This window comes from Hydra viridissima, unplaced genomic scaffold (genome assembly GCF_058129835.1).
Source record: "Hydra viridissima isolate aposymbiotic clone 2 unplaced genomic scaffold, HvirCarnegie_v1 scaffold_1, whole genome shotgun sequence".
NCBI lineage: Eukaryota > Metazoa > Cnidaria > Hydrozoa > Anthoathecata > Hydridae > Hydra > Hydra viridissima.
Window position 1 is genome coordinate 16,129,021 of NW_028324300.1, and position 17,193 is coordinate 16,146,213.

Here is a 17,193-nt window from a genome sequence, read left to right on the forward strand (position 1 = left end):
TGGCTTTGAACAAAATAAGGTAGAGGTAGAGCATGAAAACGTAGAATGGATATTTGTAAGCCTTTTCCAAATGACTTTTTTAGGTAATGGAATTGTTTTATGTTTTTTTTTAATCTAATTTTGTTTGTATTTATTCATTACATTCATTCTTTAATAAGACTTAAAAAAATTTTCAACATCAGTCAATTTTAGCAGGTAAAAACAATATTTATGAGGGTTAATTTATTGTAGCAAAGAATTCGTCGAGCTTTAGCACACAAACGAAAACGAGAAAAAAAGGTAATCATAATTAACATGTTAAATTGAGATGAGATTATTTAAGAAAATATTACCAAAACTTGATTGCATTGTCGGGGAATCGAACCCCGGTCTCCCGCGTGGCAGGCGAGAATTCTACCACTGAACCAACAATGCTTATATGTTAAGAAAACTATTCATTTTTTAAAAGAATTTTTTACTTTTAAGAGCTAAATTAGATAAGAGTTCTTAGAAAAGTTATTTTTCATTTCTCAAAAGTTTTATTTTTCATAAGTCCTAATATGTTTGAAAAACTCTTTCTTTTTCCATATTTCCTAAGAACTCCAAACGTTTACGGACCAAATTTGAAAAACTGAGTCTCTTTTTTAACAATCGATGAAAAATCCAGACTTTTACTAATTTAAAAAGTAAAACTGAGTGTGCAAAACAGCTGGATGATCGAGTTGGATCAATGGAGGCAAAAAATATTTTTAAAGTTAAAGGGAATTATAGAAAACGATAGCATTCAAAAGATTTAAATGATAAATACAAAAAAAAAGAGTGATACCTGGAATCAAACTACAGAAAGGTGGATGAGGGCTCGTCACAATGCACGATAATCATCAACAGCTCTTTCTGCTAGTCTATTAAGCAGCCTCAATAGATATAAAGTTCCAAAGTGGCAGTTTATAGAGAGGATAATATATTTGACGTACTCCTTTATCATAATAACATTTGGAAATTAAGTTTTAAGTATTTTATAGTTTTTTCCTCTTAACAAAACAAAAAGAAAAAAAGCGAATGTTTAAAGTTTGTCATGTAAAGAAATAAATTTTGGAAAATATATAGCAAAAGGTCTGAAGTCTCTAGATTAAGTAATATAAGCGGTTTAATCAAGGAAAAATTGAGAAAAAACTGGAAAAAAAAAATTATTATTTTGAGTATCGCGTTATTAACTTTTATTATCAATTACGTAACGATTTTTACGAAAATAGTTACGTCGTTGATAAAGATAGGAAAATGTACCAAGACTCATTAACTCATTTAGCTTTTGACAATTTACATACGATAAGCAGACAGCCAAAAGTGTTTAGTGATAAGGAGACAGCCAAAAGTGTCGTTCCTTAAGGGGAGGAAAAATTACTCGTGATCAAATTTATTTCCGTTATTAGAACAAGATTTACATTTCTGCACAAAAAATATTTTGCGAAATTTGAAAGAGCGCAAAAAAAGTTCATCAATAAAAATTATCAATAATAAAAAAAAATTATAAGCTGCAAAGATTATCTTCATCAAGACAATCTTTACAAGCTCCTATGATGCCAGCATAAGATGATGGCATGATGCCAGCATAAGATGATACTATGATGCCAGCATACGAACACTTTTTAGATATTAAATATGCAAGTTTTTAAATATTAGGTTGAAATTTTCGTCCGTTTATTTTTTATTTCATCCAAGTTTTCTCCAACGGACGGAGAGTACTCCCATTTTCCGATAGTAGAATCCCACTAAAGACGAAATGTTGAGTTTATTGAGCTAAAAAACCAATAACATTTCACAAACACAAACCAGGAAAACAAAATACTAACCGATGTCGACATGATGTTGCACTCGTAAGGATGCCATGAAACATCTCGTACACATTGGCGATGAGCACCTCGCAACTTAGCCACCACTTTTCCGGTCAGTACGTCATAAACTAAAATAATTATACTTTCCTTTTTATTATCAAAAGATTAAAAACAAAAGAAAATGCAATAGAGTTGCTAACTACTTAGTGGTAGTCCCTAGGACATTTAATAATGACGGAGCGTCTTGTAAACCCCCAAAATAACCATTCGTTTTTTAGTTTACACTGACAAAGAAGCTATGGATATGTTTTTATAGCATTATTAACTATTTACTTGCAGTTAAAAAAAAGTCGAAAGTATATCTTTTTACAATCTTACATGGACATGGCTTTAAAAAACATTTACAAATTTATTTTTTTTATTGCTTTTAAAACATTTAGGAAACCAAACAAATGCAAAATTTAGAATAAGAGTTTTGTATACAACAAGCCATAAAAAAAAAAAAAACTCATAATAAATCAAAACAGGTAAAAAGATATTTTGTTTGAATTAAATTTAAAATTGGTTTTGATTCAATTATTTTGATTAAATTATTCAGCATAAGAAACCATTCTGTTATTGTGATCTTTTACGATCTTTAATCGGGAATTTCTTTAACATTAAAGCGGCCTGTGACGATTTATTCTGTAAAACTTAAGATCATTTGAAGATTGTCTCTGAAACATCTCAAACAATCAGTTAACAAAAACAGTGACTTTGCACAACCAATGGAACAGACAAACTGAAAGTTTGATATTTATTATGTTATTGACAGCGATGATGCAACTTTAATGCTAAATCTGCAATATTATGTGCAGCCACTATCACAATACCTATTGAAAAACCCGTCCAGCTTGTCCATTCCGAACTCGAAAAATAAATTCGAATTTCGACAGGTTTTGTAACTGAAAGTTATACAAATTAAAAAAAACCGATGAAAATTTTAAAAATGAAATCGCTGATGTTTTGTTTTTAACTACACGAAGAAAAAAACAACTAATTCTGGTAATAAACCGACAGCAACCGGGGATAATTTTTGACAATTTCCGGACTCTTCCGGTTAATCAGATTGGGAATTATAAGGAATAAGAGAATAGATTTGCTACTCACTGACTACACTGCCTGTGGCGCAGCCTGTGTAAATATATCTCTAAAAAATGATAAATCGAAATTAGGAAAGTTGTCAATTAAAAAAAAAATTGAAAATAAAATTTAAAAATTTGAATTACCTGTCCAGTAGTAAAGTCAGGTGAAAACTTAGCACGCAATAAAGTGTGAAGTACTGAATGGCCTCGATAAGTCATCACAGCATCCTTGTCAAGCAAACTTTTATATCGTATTGCTGCAAGCATTAAGTAACATTAAAATCAAAAAATACAAAAAAAAACGACAGAATTTGACGACACAAAAACTTTGAAAATTGCTTATAAGAGAAAATTTTATTTTCCTATAAAAAAAAAAAAAATTGAAAAGCATTATTAATTTTTTTTCTCTTTGTTGAAAATATCAGATACCAGTAATTGTAATTAATAGTAATTACTTAATTGTATTTCTTCTGTTTATCAAATTATGTAGTGGCACAAGTGTAGCAAATCTAGTGCCTCTATTACAAAAACATCTAGTGCCTCTATTATACAAACATGGAAGCTTTGTTTAAAAATTTAACATTACAAGATACTTTGACGATGTACCAATGAGCTTACATCTTCTAGGAACGCTTTCCCATCGGTAATCCCAGCTCTGGTTAGCTACCAAACGACGAAACTCCTAAAAAAAATTTATTATCAACAAAGTAAAAAAAAGATAAAACATTAATAGCAGGTAAATAATCACTTACCCTAATCGTTTGATCCGACGAGAATCTTCTACTATCCCATAATTTAATGCTTTGATCTTTAGAGTTAGTAATAAAATGCTGACCATCTCCCTTTAAAAAATATTCAAAAACGATTGAAATTTTTTATGTGTAACAATTAATAAGCAAACAAAACGTGCCCTCAACAAAATTAACAGCATTAAAAACCTTTGCACATATATAAGTGATGCCATCAGTGTGACCTGCAAACATTCCAACCGGCTTTGGATATTCCTCACTTAGTGATCGTCGATCCCATACCTTTATAAGCAATTTAAAATGTAAATTACAAACATTAAAAAAGATTTATGTAAACATTAAAGTGTCATAAATCTTATAAGAAAATAAAACGCACTTAGGTTGTCCACTATGCAAAGATGTTTCCCAACTAATCAATTTTAAGCCCCCTAAGATAAGTCTTAACCTGTGTTCTCAAACATTAGAGCAAGTAATTGGTTCATTTAGTTTCATACAGCTCCTGAAAAATCTGTATTAATGTCAGTGATAAGAAAAAATTGAAAATTCAAACTAACCATATACTTTAAACATAAAAAATAGATTTCATAGATTTCCTACATGAATTTCGTGTATATAACTCAACATTAGGCCTATTTCCATTTATCACAGCCTAAATCTTAGCCTTAAACTTCCTACAGGTCTTTTTGGCATAGTTATAGGGCATTACATTCCTCTGTTTAATGATAGAGGCTTTCAGGGCAGTGATTGAGTAATCAAATGGATTTAAATCTGGTGAACTGGGAGACAGAAGATTGTTTTTTCAGGAGTGTAGGTATAAAAAAAATCCTAACATGTTTCTCTAGGATATTGATGTACATGTCCGTGTTTATTTTGACACCAGAGTTGATGAAGACAGGTTGTTTTTTTTTCTCTTGATAAAACAAGAAGAAGAAAAAGCGAAAACCAGTACTTAAAGTTTGTCATTTAAATTTTGAAAAATTTATAGCAAAAGTTTATTACCTTTGTTGTTCTATTGGCATACTTTCTTTAATATGGCCAAACTTCTTGAATCGAATTATAACATTGTAGACAGCCTTTTCAGCCATCTTTTATTTTGCTAAAATGTTCTTCGGTATGAAAGAAAAAGTCAATTTGAACTTTAGTTTTAGTACTCATAGTGAAAGGTCCAGGAATTTTTTTTTATTTTCATCAATTATTTACACTACAGGAATCTAAGAAAAAATCAAGTCAAATGTTGTCATTTCAAAATATTTAAAATGATGGCTTCAAAACTAGTGCTAACTTTATAGTCAAACATTATCTCCCCTAAATATCTCCAGAGTGAGATGCTGACAGGCAAGAGAACTTTTAGATTTTTTTTATAACACTTCTTTCGGATCTAACATTACTTAGATTTTTGTCCTTTTGAATCAGTGAGCAACTTTCCTCAGATGTATTCTGAGGAAAGTTGCTCACTGGACAAAAGGACAGTCAACAGCTCATAAGGCTATGGCTTTTACCAGCTTTCCATCCTAATAAAAGACACCAAATTTTAGTCTAACATATTGATTACATTTTTGAAAGATATTTATTGGGAAATATCAAAAACATCTAAATTCTGCCACTGGCTTTAATGACTACAGCCACAATCATGGTTAAGTGATTGTCCGACTTAACCCTCTTGAACATGAATAATTTACATAACATAATTACAAACATAATTTAATTGTAGATGGAAAATTTGAAATTTGTAAATTTGAAAAGATTAACTTCAGTCAGGTAAAATTATTATTTTTTTAGAAAATTTACATTATGCAGTAGTTTAACCATTAAAGGTAATTTAAACCATAAATTAAAGACCTATTCATTTTTTTTAGGAATTAGCAAGACCTTTTTTAAGGATTAGGATGAAACTTTCCATGGAAAAAAAAACAAAAAAAAAACAAACAAACAAGAGAAGTAGCATGTTATACAAATTTACACAAAATACAGTTCTAGTTGTAACTATTTAGTTTTTACCTGACTTGATAAAATTCTGATGAACATACTGTAGGTACAGGATATATAACTGTCCAAAGATTGTATTACTATGGTTAAGTAATTCCTACATAAAACATTTTTATGCGATGAAAATTTATTCTTACTAATCCACTACTTTTTACCTACCACTTTATTACAATTTTTTTATAAACTCAATACTAGTATTTTCATTACTAGTATTGAGTTTATAAAAAAATCAATCATTTTTCTATTGTATAATAAGGGTTTGCAGTATAATAAAGTCTCCCACACATTCACTGATTTTATTGTCTGGTTCAATTTAGGTGCTGGTTCAATACATAATTTTTTGTCAGCCTGGGAAGGATTTTCCCACAACATTAGATGCAGAGTATGCATTCATCCATTTTCAAAATGAAGTATTATCAATAAATGGATCTGTATAAAATGAGTCATTTAGATCATTATAAGATAATAAATTATTTTTGAATATAGAACTTAAGTCTCAACCCAACCTTCAATATCTTTAGAATCACCAACACGTTCAAAAACTTTAGTTAATATGAAAAACATTCAAAACAACCTCTTATAAAAGAAAACCCTGTAAATTCAGGTTTTAATTTTAATGATCACCCAAGAAAATCAAACAGATTCAGTAAACACATGGTCTGAAAAGTGTATGAAATTTTTTAGAGAACTTTTCTTTTGAGAAAATTTAAATTTTATTCTCAGTAAAATGATTTTTTCCTGTTTCAAAATCAAAAACTTCAAATAACATAAATTGAAAATGTCCAGTTACAGAACTCTGACTAGAAATAAAATATAAATTTAGTGAGTCAAAAATAATCTTTAGAGTTTTAGCATGCAATTTAAATTATCATATCAGTCAAATTTTCACTTAACAGCCGTCCTTTGTTAAAGTTCTTTATTAATTCACTACTCTGAGAAATGCTATCTTCCTCACATCAACAACAAGCAAATTTTACTCCATGCCCCTTATTTTGTTTAGCATGGATCGAAATATACCATTGAAATTTTAAAAAATTTTGTCCAAAAAAAAATAAGAATCCAAATAGTGTATTAATTTGTTTTAAAATATGCAGCAAAAGGAGAAATTACAGCTGATGAGCATTTCCGTTATCATCCATATGTCTTTCAGACTAAAAATCAAATAAATTTGTTTTTCACAGACTTCCCAACAAAGATTGATTCTACATGAGGGACAAAGGTCTTCTAAAAAGTCTTAAATGCTAAGGAAGAGTAATTCTATATTAAATTTAAAACCTAAAGTTGGCAGCTGTGTCATTAACACACAGTAAGTCAAAAGTTCAAACAAAACAATGATAATAAAGAATCTGAAAAAAGAATTTGATAAATCCAAATCCGAATCTGAGAAATGTAAAGAATCTGAAAAAAGAATTTGATAAATCCAAATCCGAATCTGAGAAATGTAAAGAATCTGAAAAAAGAATTTGATAAATCCAAATCCGAATCTGAGAAATGTAAAGAATCTGAAAAAAGAATTTGATAAATCCAAATCCAAATCTGAGAAATGTAAAGAATCTGAAAAAAGAATTTGATAAATCCAAATCCGAATCTGAGAAATGTAAAGAATCTGAAAAAAAATTGCAAAATAAAATCAAATTTATAATGTTAGGTGAACAAACAGTACAAACTCACTTTACAGATTCCATCATCTCCGCCTGATATTAGAATGGAAGAAGAGTCATCTGAAAACCTCACAGCATTTACATCATCATCATGAGCTTGAATCTTAATGAAAAGCAAAAAAAGATCTGTCTTTTTTACAAATTTTTTACATTGGGAAAAAATGAAATGGAAAATACAGTTCTTGTTTGAGTAAAGATGACAAGGACAAATATATTCAATATATTTATATTGAAATATTACTTTATATGTAAAATATATATTTGTAAAATGTTAACTTATGTAAAAATAAAAGCAATTGAATTGAACTCACTCTTAATATTCTGCTATCACTACTTCTATCATAAATATAAAAACACCGGTCGCTGCCACTAAAAGATTAAATGTATAAATTGATATATGAAGATAATTTGTTTATAAAGTTTTTAATCATAAACTAATAAAGAAAAAAAAAAAAAAAAAAAGAAAAAAAGAAATTCATTACCCAGCCAAAATTTCTTTGCTATCTTCAGAAAAAGAAACTGCAAATGCACAAAAGCGGCTTTCTAAAGGTCTAAATAATTGAAGCAACAAATGTTTTTTTTTCCTAATTTTTTTTTTCGTTTTTTTTTTTGTTAAACTCAATAAATTAACATTAAAAAAAATTACTTTAAATCAAGGGCCAGATGGGTTTCATGATCTCCATACACATTGCATAGATGAACTAAAAGAATGAAATATAAAGCAGATTATGTAAAGAGAATGTTCCATACAATTTCAAGGCAAAGGTGAAATAATTACATTAAATTTTTCTTTTAAACCTAGTTTCTAAAAAATATATGCACATTTGTTAACGGTTTTAAAAGTCATGACTTGCACTAACCAATCAGGTTACAAAACTGTATTAGAAATCAAGACTTCAGAGAAATATAAGTAAATACAATAGAAATCAAGGCTTCAGAGTTTTTGAAGTTGATAAATATTATCTAAAAGTAATTTTTTTTTTGCTTTTTTGTCACAAGCAACCAACACCTAAGAATATTTCTTAACATAAGTAAAGTTTGAAAAAGCAACTTTTGACAAAAGAGGAAAAAGCAGAAGAAAGCGTCTTCTGTTTATTTGGTAAGGAAATTAAACAAGACTCAATTTAATCTAAGTATAAAGTTGATTCTAAATACAAGAAGGTAGGGAGAAAGCTGTGTTGATTTAAGTTGATGATGATCAAGTTTCAAAAGGAAAAGAACAGTGGAAAGATTATAAATAAATAGCAAATAAAACTATAGTTATCAAAATTGAATTAGATTGCACCAGTGCATATAAGGTTTTATAAAAAGGTAATGTGCTTTTATTTTTGCACCATTGTATAAGGTTTTATAGAAAGAAATTCTTATATGTTACATACCATAGTCAGACCAACTTGAGTAAATTATATAGTGCTGATCAGGACTGTAAGCAGCATCAACTATACTCCAACCAACATCTTTTGCTGTGATATCATGAAACAACTTGAATTTTCCATCCGTAGTATCATATAAGCGAATATGTTGATCTAAAATTTAAACTCCAATATGAACCTAATAGTTACAACATTACAAATTGTCTTTTACAAAAATATGCATTCACCAGAAACTAGACTAAAATTTAGCTAAGTTACCTTGGCAAGCAGACATAAAAACAGTGCCATCAGAAGAATATAAACCACAAAATGCTTTTGATCTGTACTTCGCCACAATTTTGCACACATTTGGAAGAAAACTAAATTGGGAGAGATTCAAAATACTTAAGCCCTACATTTGAAAAACTTTGAGTTTAATTATCAATTGTGCTTCTAAACTTTAAAATCTTAAGCACTAAAACTCCAATAAATAAATATAAACTTAAAGTAAAACAAGATAACTTGTTTACATCCAGCTTTTGGGCCATTTATATATTATGGCATGCATAGAGGGGAAGGAGGGTTTTTTGTTTCTATCATGATTTGTTACAGGGAGTGGGGATGGATATCAAATTTTGTAATGCAACAATCTTTAGATTTATAACTTATTGCATAAAACTATAGAAACTATGAAAATGTGTTGCAATTTTAAATTTTTTGCTTTCAGATTTAAATATTAACGCCATGAAAAAAATTCTCAATGAGCAAAATAGATAACAATAACAATTAATATACTTTTACTGTTATTGTGTAATTTTAAACTAAGCTAAAGGTGAATGCACTACTTTTTAGGCATTTAATTTGTCTTTTAGAGATATCTTGATAAGCAAATTATCTGCTAAGGTATTTGAACAAAATCTTCATACATCTTTCAAAGAAACAAGAAGATTTGAAGTTAATAACTATACCCTTTAGTACAAATTGCTTGATCAGATAACTGAAAATGGCTTCTTTTTTTCAAACAACCGGTCTCTCTCTAAACACAGAAATTAGTCAGATATAAAAAAAAAGGAGTTTAATAGTAAAATATATATACAAAAGTAGCTCTATGATCCCACTTCTTACAAGTTTAAATTTCTTAAAATCACTTATTTAATAACCTCGTTTTTAGAAAACATTTGAAACGAAAATGGTTTAAAGCTACTTTCATCTCAGATATAAAATGATGTTTTCATTGGACAAAGATATTTTAGTTAGTAAGTATAAAATGTTTAAACGAACAGAGATACTTTATCTTCTTTTAAAAGAAGTTAGTAATAGTTAAAGTTATGAGGAAAACAAGAGTATAATTGAAACCAAGATTTTATCAAAATCTTGTTTCAAAGTTTTTTAAAATGTTTAACAAAATCAACAATGTCTACATAATTGAAAAATGAATAACATTTTTTGTAAAACTTAACAAATGAAAGTGTACATATAATTTATTATTTGATAAAATTATAACTTAATATTTGATACAAAAACGAATAAGTTATGTAAAATAAAGAAATAAATTATGTAAAAAAATTTCAACCCATTTAAAACAAAAACAAAAATTGAAAAAGAAAAATAGATGTTAAAATAAAAAAATGTCAACTGTTTTTGTTTTTTTTAAAAATAAAATTAACTAAAAAAATATAAGTTAAATTAGTTTAAATAAAAAAATAATGCTTAGCAAGTTCAGTATTCAATAAAACTTTAACTATTTTTTAAATTTAAATCATATGAAAACTATAACACATTTTAAATAAATTTACTTTTTCCTAAAATTCTTTTATTTTAAGGATAAAAAAACTTACAGAAAACTGAAGAACACTCCTTAAAAAATTTGGATGTCTATAAAGATGCCAAAATCTTTTCAAAAATATGAATTGGCTATCATATTTGTCATCAAAATCTGTCAAGAAATATACAATATTACAAAAGAAAATAAAATTACCTGAAAAACTCGTTGCAAAACATTACAAGGAGCTTCGACATACACACCAGAATCTTTTGAAACAATAGATTTTAATACACTCCCCTGAAAGCAGTTTGAACAAAGCTTAAATTATGATCTTATTAGACAAATCATGCAATTATTAAGCAATATACACATCTGACAACATAGAGAAACTTTAAAGCTATTGTTTAAACTCATGACCATAAATTAAAGAAAAAAGTTTTGTTATTTCTAACAAAGATTTTTTCTAACCTGATCTTTAATCACTTAATATTTTTTCCTGCTGGCTTCAAAATTTTATAGATCTGAAAGCTTAGTTAATAAGATATAACTTTCAAATAATTTTAAATAACATAAATTATTTGAAAAAACATTTATTAAATTAATTTCAGAAAATTAATGGTGAAAAATTTTGAAAATTTTACAACCTCTATTTTTTCTTAACTAATAAAAAAAATTTATTAATTATAAAGCTTTTTAATTATAACTAGTAAATAAAATTTACTTATTACAATATTTATTATTATTATAGATACTTACATCAAGAACGCTTGTATCAGGAGGACTTTCAACTAAAAATAATCAAAAGTTCAAACTGTGAAATGTAATCTACACACTTAAACAAACAAAAAAAGATTTCACTATCACACTCAGAAGATCTTTTTATCAACTTACTGAAGAAAACTCTTCTAACTACTCCTCAAAGATAATATTAATGAAGATATGTACAGAAAAAAATTGGGACTACATGATCATAAACTCCATCATATTTTTCTTTGTGTAAACAGAAACATCTCGCCTTTAATTGCATTAGCCATCTATTTGTGCTATAAAGTTCAATAAGTTCAATGAAAACCCCAATGAAAACTCAGCAATTTAATTTGTTCTTAAGTTTTAAATCTAATGCTGATCAGATGGAAGCAGAAAAAGTCTCCCAAGACCTATCAATAAGATGCCAAATTGGCTTCAAATATCTCTTCGTAATGTAAACAATTCAAGCTAATAAAGGGATTGCTTTTTGTTACATATTGTAGAATAAATATTTAATACTGAATTAATCATTAAGAATCATGAAAAAACTATGTAGTAGCCACAACCAGAACAGAGCTTAAATTCTGGGTTTTTTATTCTTAATTTTGTCATTCCAGCCCTCACCCTGAAACCCTCAGATAAATAATATACACAGGTAAACAAAATATAATTTTATATACTTTACTTTTAATTTTTTTAATATGAACAATATTTCGATGGAATCATTTCCTATTAAAATTTTCATACATTATATTGTGCAATATTTGAACAGCACAATGAAAATTCTGAAAAATATTATTACAACTCATAGATTTAATCTACCAAAAAAGCTATTATGTAAAAAGTAATTACTTAAGGAATAAAGCAAATACCCACTACAAGGGGAAGGAGATCTATTGCTTGTTTCCTTTCCTGGAATTTCTTCATCATCAGTGCTACTGCTGCCATCCTGATTTCTTAGACTTACAGCATATCCCCCAGCATAACCATCACGAATCAATCTAACTTGTCCACTAAAATCAGTCAAGAAAAAAATAGATATATTGTAAATACACAGCCCATAAAAAAAAAATTTTAGTCGCTTGTAAAATTTTCATTTTAAAAAGAAGTTTTTTAAATAAAAAACCAAATAAATTAACTTTTTTTTTCATTTATTTACAAAATTTTGAGAATTTTGTAAAAAATATATTTAGCTGTTGTCAAATATTATGTATTTTTTAATCACTAAGGTAATGGTGTTATGTTTTAACAAATTTGATATCCCCCATGTGCCTTTCATGATGCCTCTCAAAAGTTTGAGTACTGTTTTTAATGCAATAAAAGCATTAGAGTTTTTTTAATGCAATAAAGCATTCTACCAAATGTCAATTTACAACATCCTAATACTTGTTTTACACCAGTTTGATTCAAAGTAAAATATCACTTGCATAATTTTTTTTTTTTTTTTTTTTGCAATATATATAATTTTTTAAGATAAATATCTTTAAATGCAGCAAAGACAAAAGAAACAACAGGAAAACTGCATCAAGGTAGTAAAAGTGAATGTAAAACTGCTAGAATTGTTTGCTCACAATGGTCTACAAATATATCTATCATCAAGCATATTGATACAAATGAATTTGTTCTCAGCAAAGCAAAATCAGGTCAGCCATCAAATTTCAACAACTGGCTAAGAAAAAATATAATTAATCTACAGATTTCTTCTAAAAAAATTAGCAAAACATTAAACTGCTCTGAAAACAAGTGGTTATCAAATTACATTGCAAAAAACCCTTGGTCAGTAAAATAAGTGAAGTTAAACAATTGAACTACAGTAAAAGTCAAAAAAATGAACTGCAATTATTTTGGAATGAAGTAATTTCTGCAGGAATTCTGAGAAATCTAACCAATCATTTATTGCTTTTATGAGCATCTTTAACTTTTTATGTTAAACTAAGTACTACTCTTAAATGCACAAGATGTCAAATACTTTTTTTGGATAAAAATTGTTACATCACAATGTCATTAGCAACTATACTTTACATTTACTAATTGTTAGATATCTTTTAAAGAAAATATTTAAAGCATGAATAAATAAAAAAAAAAGAAAAAAAGAAAAAGAAGTCTGTGGTTTTAAGGAAAATTGAAAAATTAAAAAAGAAAAAAAAAAAAAAAAAGGAAAAGTTTACAGATTGCCAAAAAACTTTTTTATTTATATGTATCTCACTAAACACATCATATTAGAGCACACACACAGTTGTACGTATAAATCTATAAATGCATGCATGCACATACATACTAACATACATACATACATACATACATACATACATACATACATACATACATACATACATACATACATACATACATACATACATACATACATACATACATACATACATACATACATACATACATACACACATACACACATACATACAATTTTTAATCAAGTAAGTTTGACATTAAAAAAAAAGTACTGACTAACCTTCATTAAATGAAATATTAAAAAATAATAGAATATTATTGGTATGGAACTAACAGAAAAAGTCAGCAAATTTTTGAAAACTTACATAACATTTTTTGATAAAAATTTTATTTATAAATGATTTATTTGCTTACTTATTTTATATTCATTATTTGAATACTTATTTTATATTTATCATAAATATTTTAATTCAAATAATTATTTAATAGTTATTATATAATTACAGGATCTGTTTGTAATTATATAATTACAGGGTCTGTTTTTTCAAGGTGACTGACAATAACAATGCAAATCCGAGCCATTATGCCAGAACAATTGATTTAAGAAGAGAACTGAAACTAGTTGTTGACTACATTCAATTACTATATAGTCCAATTTTCTTCATCTTCAACAAACCTGATATTAAAAGAATTACTCTTCACTTTCAAAGAAACAGACTTTTTTCTTCATCCTGAAAATTGCAGCTCTGTTTTCTTTTTAGGGACGTGAGCATAGGTTAATGGCAGTTGATAAGAATTTGAAGATGCAAGAAGCAATCCTACTAATCAGCTTAAGAATAGAGTGACAGATGCAATTTCTGTTATCGTGTTTGAGTTTAAGAACTGTTAAGAAATTTTTAAACTTAAGGAAAGTAGATTTCTTCAAGCCCCTATGCAGATGATTTATCAAGTAAAGCACTGGTTAGTGAGATGAAAAATAGAGGAGTTATCCTAAACTACCCGTATCACTCCCAGATAAACAATGAAACTAATCTTAAAAGCCAGTGCAAAAGCTATCAGCCTCAAAAAATTAAATCCTTGTTAAATGCAACAGCAGGAAAGAAAACCTTAACGAACAAAAAACTGCATTTTTATATGTAAAAATTATCAATAAATACTTTTACCATTAATTTTTAACTGATTACGGAATAAACAGAGCTTTAGCAAAGAATAAGATACAGAAGTAATAGTAGTGGGTAGGTGGAGCATAAAAATGTTTATTTATCACAATAATTGTTAAAATTTGTTGTGAATTAAACACAATATTTATTTTAGGATTTTTGCTTGTAGTGTTGCCTCTTTATTAAGTTTTTTATATTTTTAAATGATTTTACCTAACATGAAATACTTAAATAGATTGTAAAAAGCTGGCAAATGAAATTTGACATGTGTTAGTTGTTAAATAACTATTAAAACTTATTAAAATTACTAGGTGTTTATTCTTGCATGCTTGCATATAGATGTATAAACAAATGGTCAATTGCTGTTTGAACTGTCTGAAGTCATAAAAAACATACCTTTGTAATAAGAATGAAAGAATGCTTGCTAAATCACTGCCAGGTTCAGTGATCTCCTCAGTACTCTCACTTGAATGTGTATCAGATGACATGTAATCTTCCATTTGCGGTGTTCTACGTCTCCTTCTTTGGAAAATCTGATTTCCCATTAAAAAATATCATTGAAAGATTTGATTTATTTTTACCTGGAAATATTTTAATTTTTACTTGCATTTGAAAACTAAAAAACTGAATTGTACATTATTAGAAATCTGCATAATTTTCAAAGAACTTGAAAACAAAAAATAATAGAGAAACTGTTTTACATTATGTATAGCTCATACATATACAAACTTATTCATTCATCTGTATGAACAACAATACAAATGCCAACATTGGACTTATTTGTTATCTCATCCAAAAATTTGAAAAAAAATTAAAAGCAATACAAAACAGTACTATTCACATTGAAAATACGTAATAATATCAGAAAACCTTAAGTATGACACCATTGATCTCCATTAGGACAATTTTAATCCATTGAGTACGATAAAAACGATAAAGTACGATAACAAAAAAAAACCCCGAATAAAAACGATAAAAATAGATAAACAAAAAAACACACGCAAAAAAAATTGATATAAAATTGAAATTGTTTGTACGATGAAACAATATCACGAATTAAATTTCCATTTAACCCCTTAACGCGCATACTCGAATTAACTCAAGCATCAACAACCTTAGTATGACTATAATAAACACCATCGAATTATTTCTAGTGATATAAAAGTCCTATTTATTTTTATTTCTTTGTTATTATTGTAAATACTGCGCAAAAATATAGTTTACTAAAAAAATCATTCAAAATAAAATTTTTTTTTTGGCCACTTTTTTAGAAAAAAAAAAAAGATCGTGAAGAAGTTAAAGTAATTTTGATGTAGCATTACACGAATTTAAATTATTAAAGCAATAAATTTCAGTTAGTAAATCGTGCAACGTAATGCCAGAAACAAGAAAAGCTGCTGTTGTTGTAAAATTGAAAAGCATTCATTTTGATGGTTAGGAGGGGTCTTGACGATTAAGTTATGATAGAAAGACTTATAACCTATAACGTTGTAAAAATGATTTTTAAGAAAAAAGTACTCAAAATCATTCGAGTAATTTTTCGGTTTTTTTAAGTTAATTCAACTTCCCTGAATTTTCGCTGTTAACTGATGAATGACACCGATCAGGGCTGTGGAGTCGGTAAGCTGCTGTTCCGACTCCTACTCCCGACTCCGACTCCGACTCCGACTCCGACTCCTTCATAAGAAACCAATTTTTAACAACAAATTTACTGTAGTAAAATGTTAACATTGGCTATTTCATCACCATGATACAAATAATCCAACCACTTAGTGCTTTAAACAGTATTTCTTAGAAAATAATTTGGAAATTATTTTCTTATAAATATTTTTCAGAATTCTGAACAAACAACTTTTTTAAACTCTTGTTATGCAATAAACTCTAATGTAGTCACTAATAAAATTATAAATTTGTCAAAATCAAGTTTGAAATATTGTCAGTTGGACAGAAAGAACTTGTTCTTCTTTAAGTTCATATTCTTGAAGAATCTTTTCCACTAAGGCCTGGAGAAATTCACTGGTTCCCCCAGTTGTTGCAAACTACAATTCCCATTATGTCTGTATATCCTGCAGCTATTAGACCATCATGGGACTTGTAGTTTTGTAACAACTGGAGGGCTAGAGGTTGATACTTGTGCTTTAGACTGACAGAACATAAAATATTTTAATGAGTAACATCTATAAAATCCATATTAAAATTATGAGACTTTGAAAGATTTTTTTTAAGCTGGAGTCGGAGTCGGTACAATTTTTCTTACTCTGACTCCGACTCCGACTCCAGCCTAAATGAACTCCGACTCCGACTCTACAATTCCAACTCCACAGCCCTGACACTGATAAACGCAACGAGTTTTCTCATGATGACCATGTTGTTACCTTTCCTACTAGTTTTAAAAGAAAGACATTCTTGCTAGTTTTAAAAGTTCTCATTACGAGACTTGTTTCTTTTTGGATAACAAAGAAAAGTAATATATTACCCTTTCCTAATTTTCTTTTCAATCTTAAATTTTTTTTTTGATGTTATGGTTGGTTAACGTAGGATCACTTCGCTTTTTAAAATGTTGTTAAATAATTTCAAAGCAAATAAAAAAAAAAAAATTAAAACCAACAAATTTACGAGAGTTGCATCTCAACTCGTCTGTGGTGATC

At 27.9% G+C, this 17,193-nt stretch overlaps 1 protein-coding gene and 1 non-coding gene across 7 annotated transcripts; both read right to left on the reverse strand.

The window, feature by feature from the left end:
• Positions 1-343: 343 nt before the first annotated feature.
• On the reverse strand, positions 344-414 carry Trnag-gcc (transfer RNA glycine (anticodon GCC)). Its single transcript has one exon. It is a non-coding gene; the product is annotated as a tRNA-Gly (tRNA).
• A 966-nt stretch (positions 415-1,380) lies between these two features.
• Positions 1,381-15,195, reverse strand: LOC145187579 (DDB1- and CUL4-associated factor 11-like). 6 transcript variants are annotated; one of them, XM_090095285.1, is made up of 18 exons: positions 14,942-15,195; positions 12,072-12,208; positions 11,205-11,236; positions 10,662-10,745; positions 9,652-9,719; positions 8,963-9,063; positions 8,711-8,857; positions 7,978-8,032; positions 7,814-7,882; positions 7,643-7,700; positions 7,342-7,434; positions 3,874-3,966; positions 3,688-3,777; positions 3,554-3,617; positions 3,080-3,192; positions 2,961-3,000; positions 1,830-1,939; positions 1,381-1,748 (listed from the first exon to the last, which is right to left on the reverse strand). In XM_090095285.1, the coding sequence occupies exons 1-18, from the start codon at positions 15,088-15,090 to the stop codon at positions 1,656-1,658; spliced, it is 1,596 nt and encodes a 531-aa protein (XP_089951411.1). In that variant the 5' UTR covers positions 15,091-15,195; the 3' UTR covers positions 1,381-1,655. The 6 variants fall into 6 exon arrangements, with proteins under 6 accessions (XP_089951411.1, XP_089951403.1, XP_089951392.1 ...); XM_090095277.1 differs by having other exon boundaries at positions 3,542-3,617; XM_090095266.1 differs by having other exon boundaries at positions 12,048-12,208.
• Between the last annotated feature and the right edge of the window lie 1,998 nt (positions 15,196-17,193).

Bases quoted from the DNA above. Each gene is read 5' to 3' on its own strand.
- LOC145187579 (XM_090095258.1), bottom strand. From the start codon at position 15,090: ATGGGAAATCAGATTTTCCAAAGAAGGAGACGTAGAACACCGCAAATG. The intron at 7,883-7,977 runs GTAATTTTTTTT...TCAATTATTTAG, and splicing joins CATCTGGCCCTTGATTTAAA to ACCTTTAGAAAGCCGCTTTT. The intron at 3,967-7,341 runs GTGAGTTTGTAC...TTGCTTATAAAG, and splicing joins GAGATGATGGAATCTGTAAA to GTATGGGATCGACGATCACT.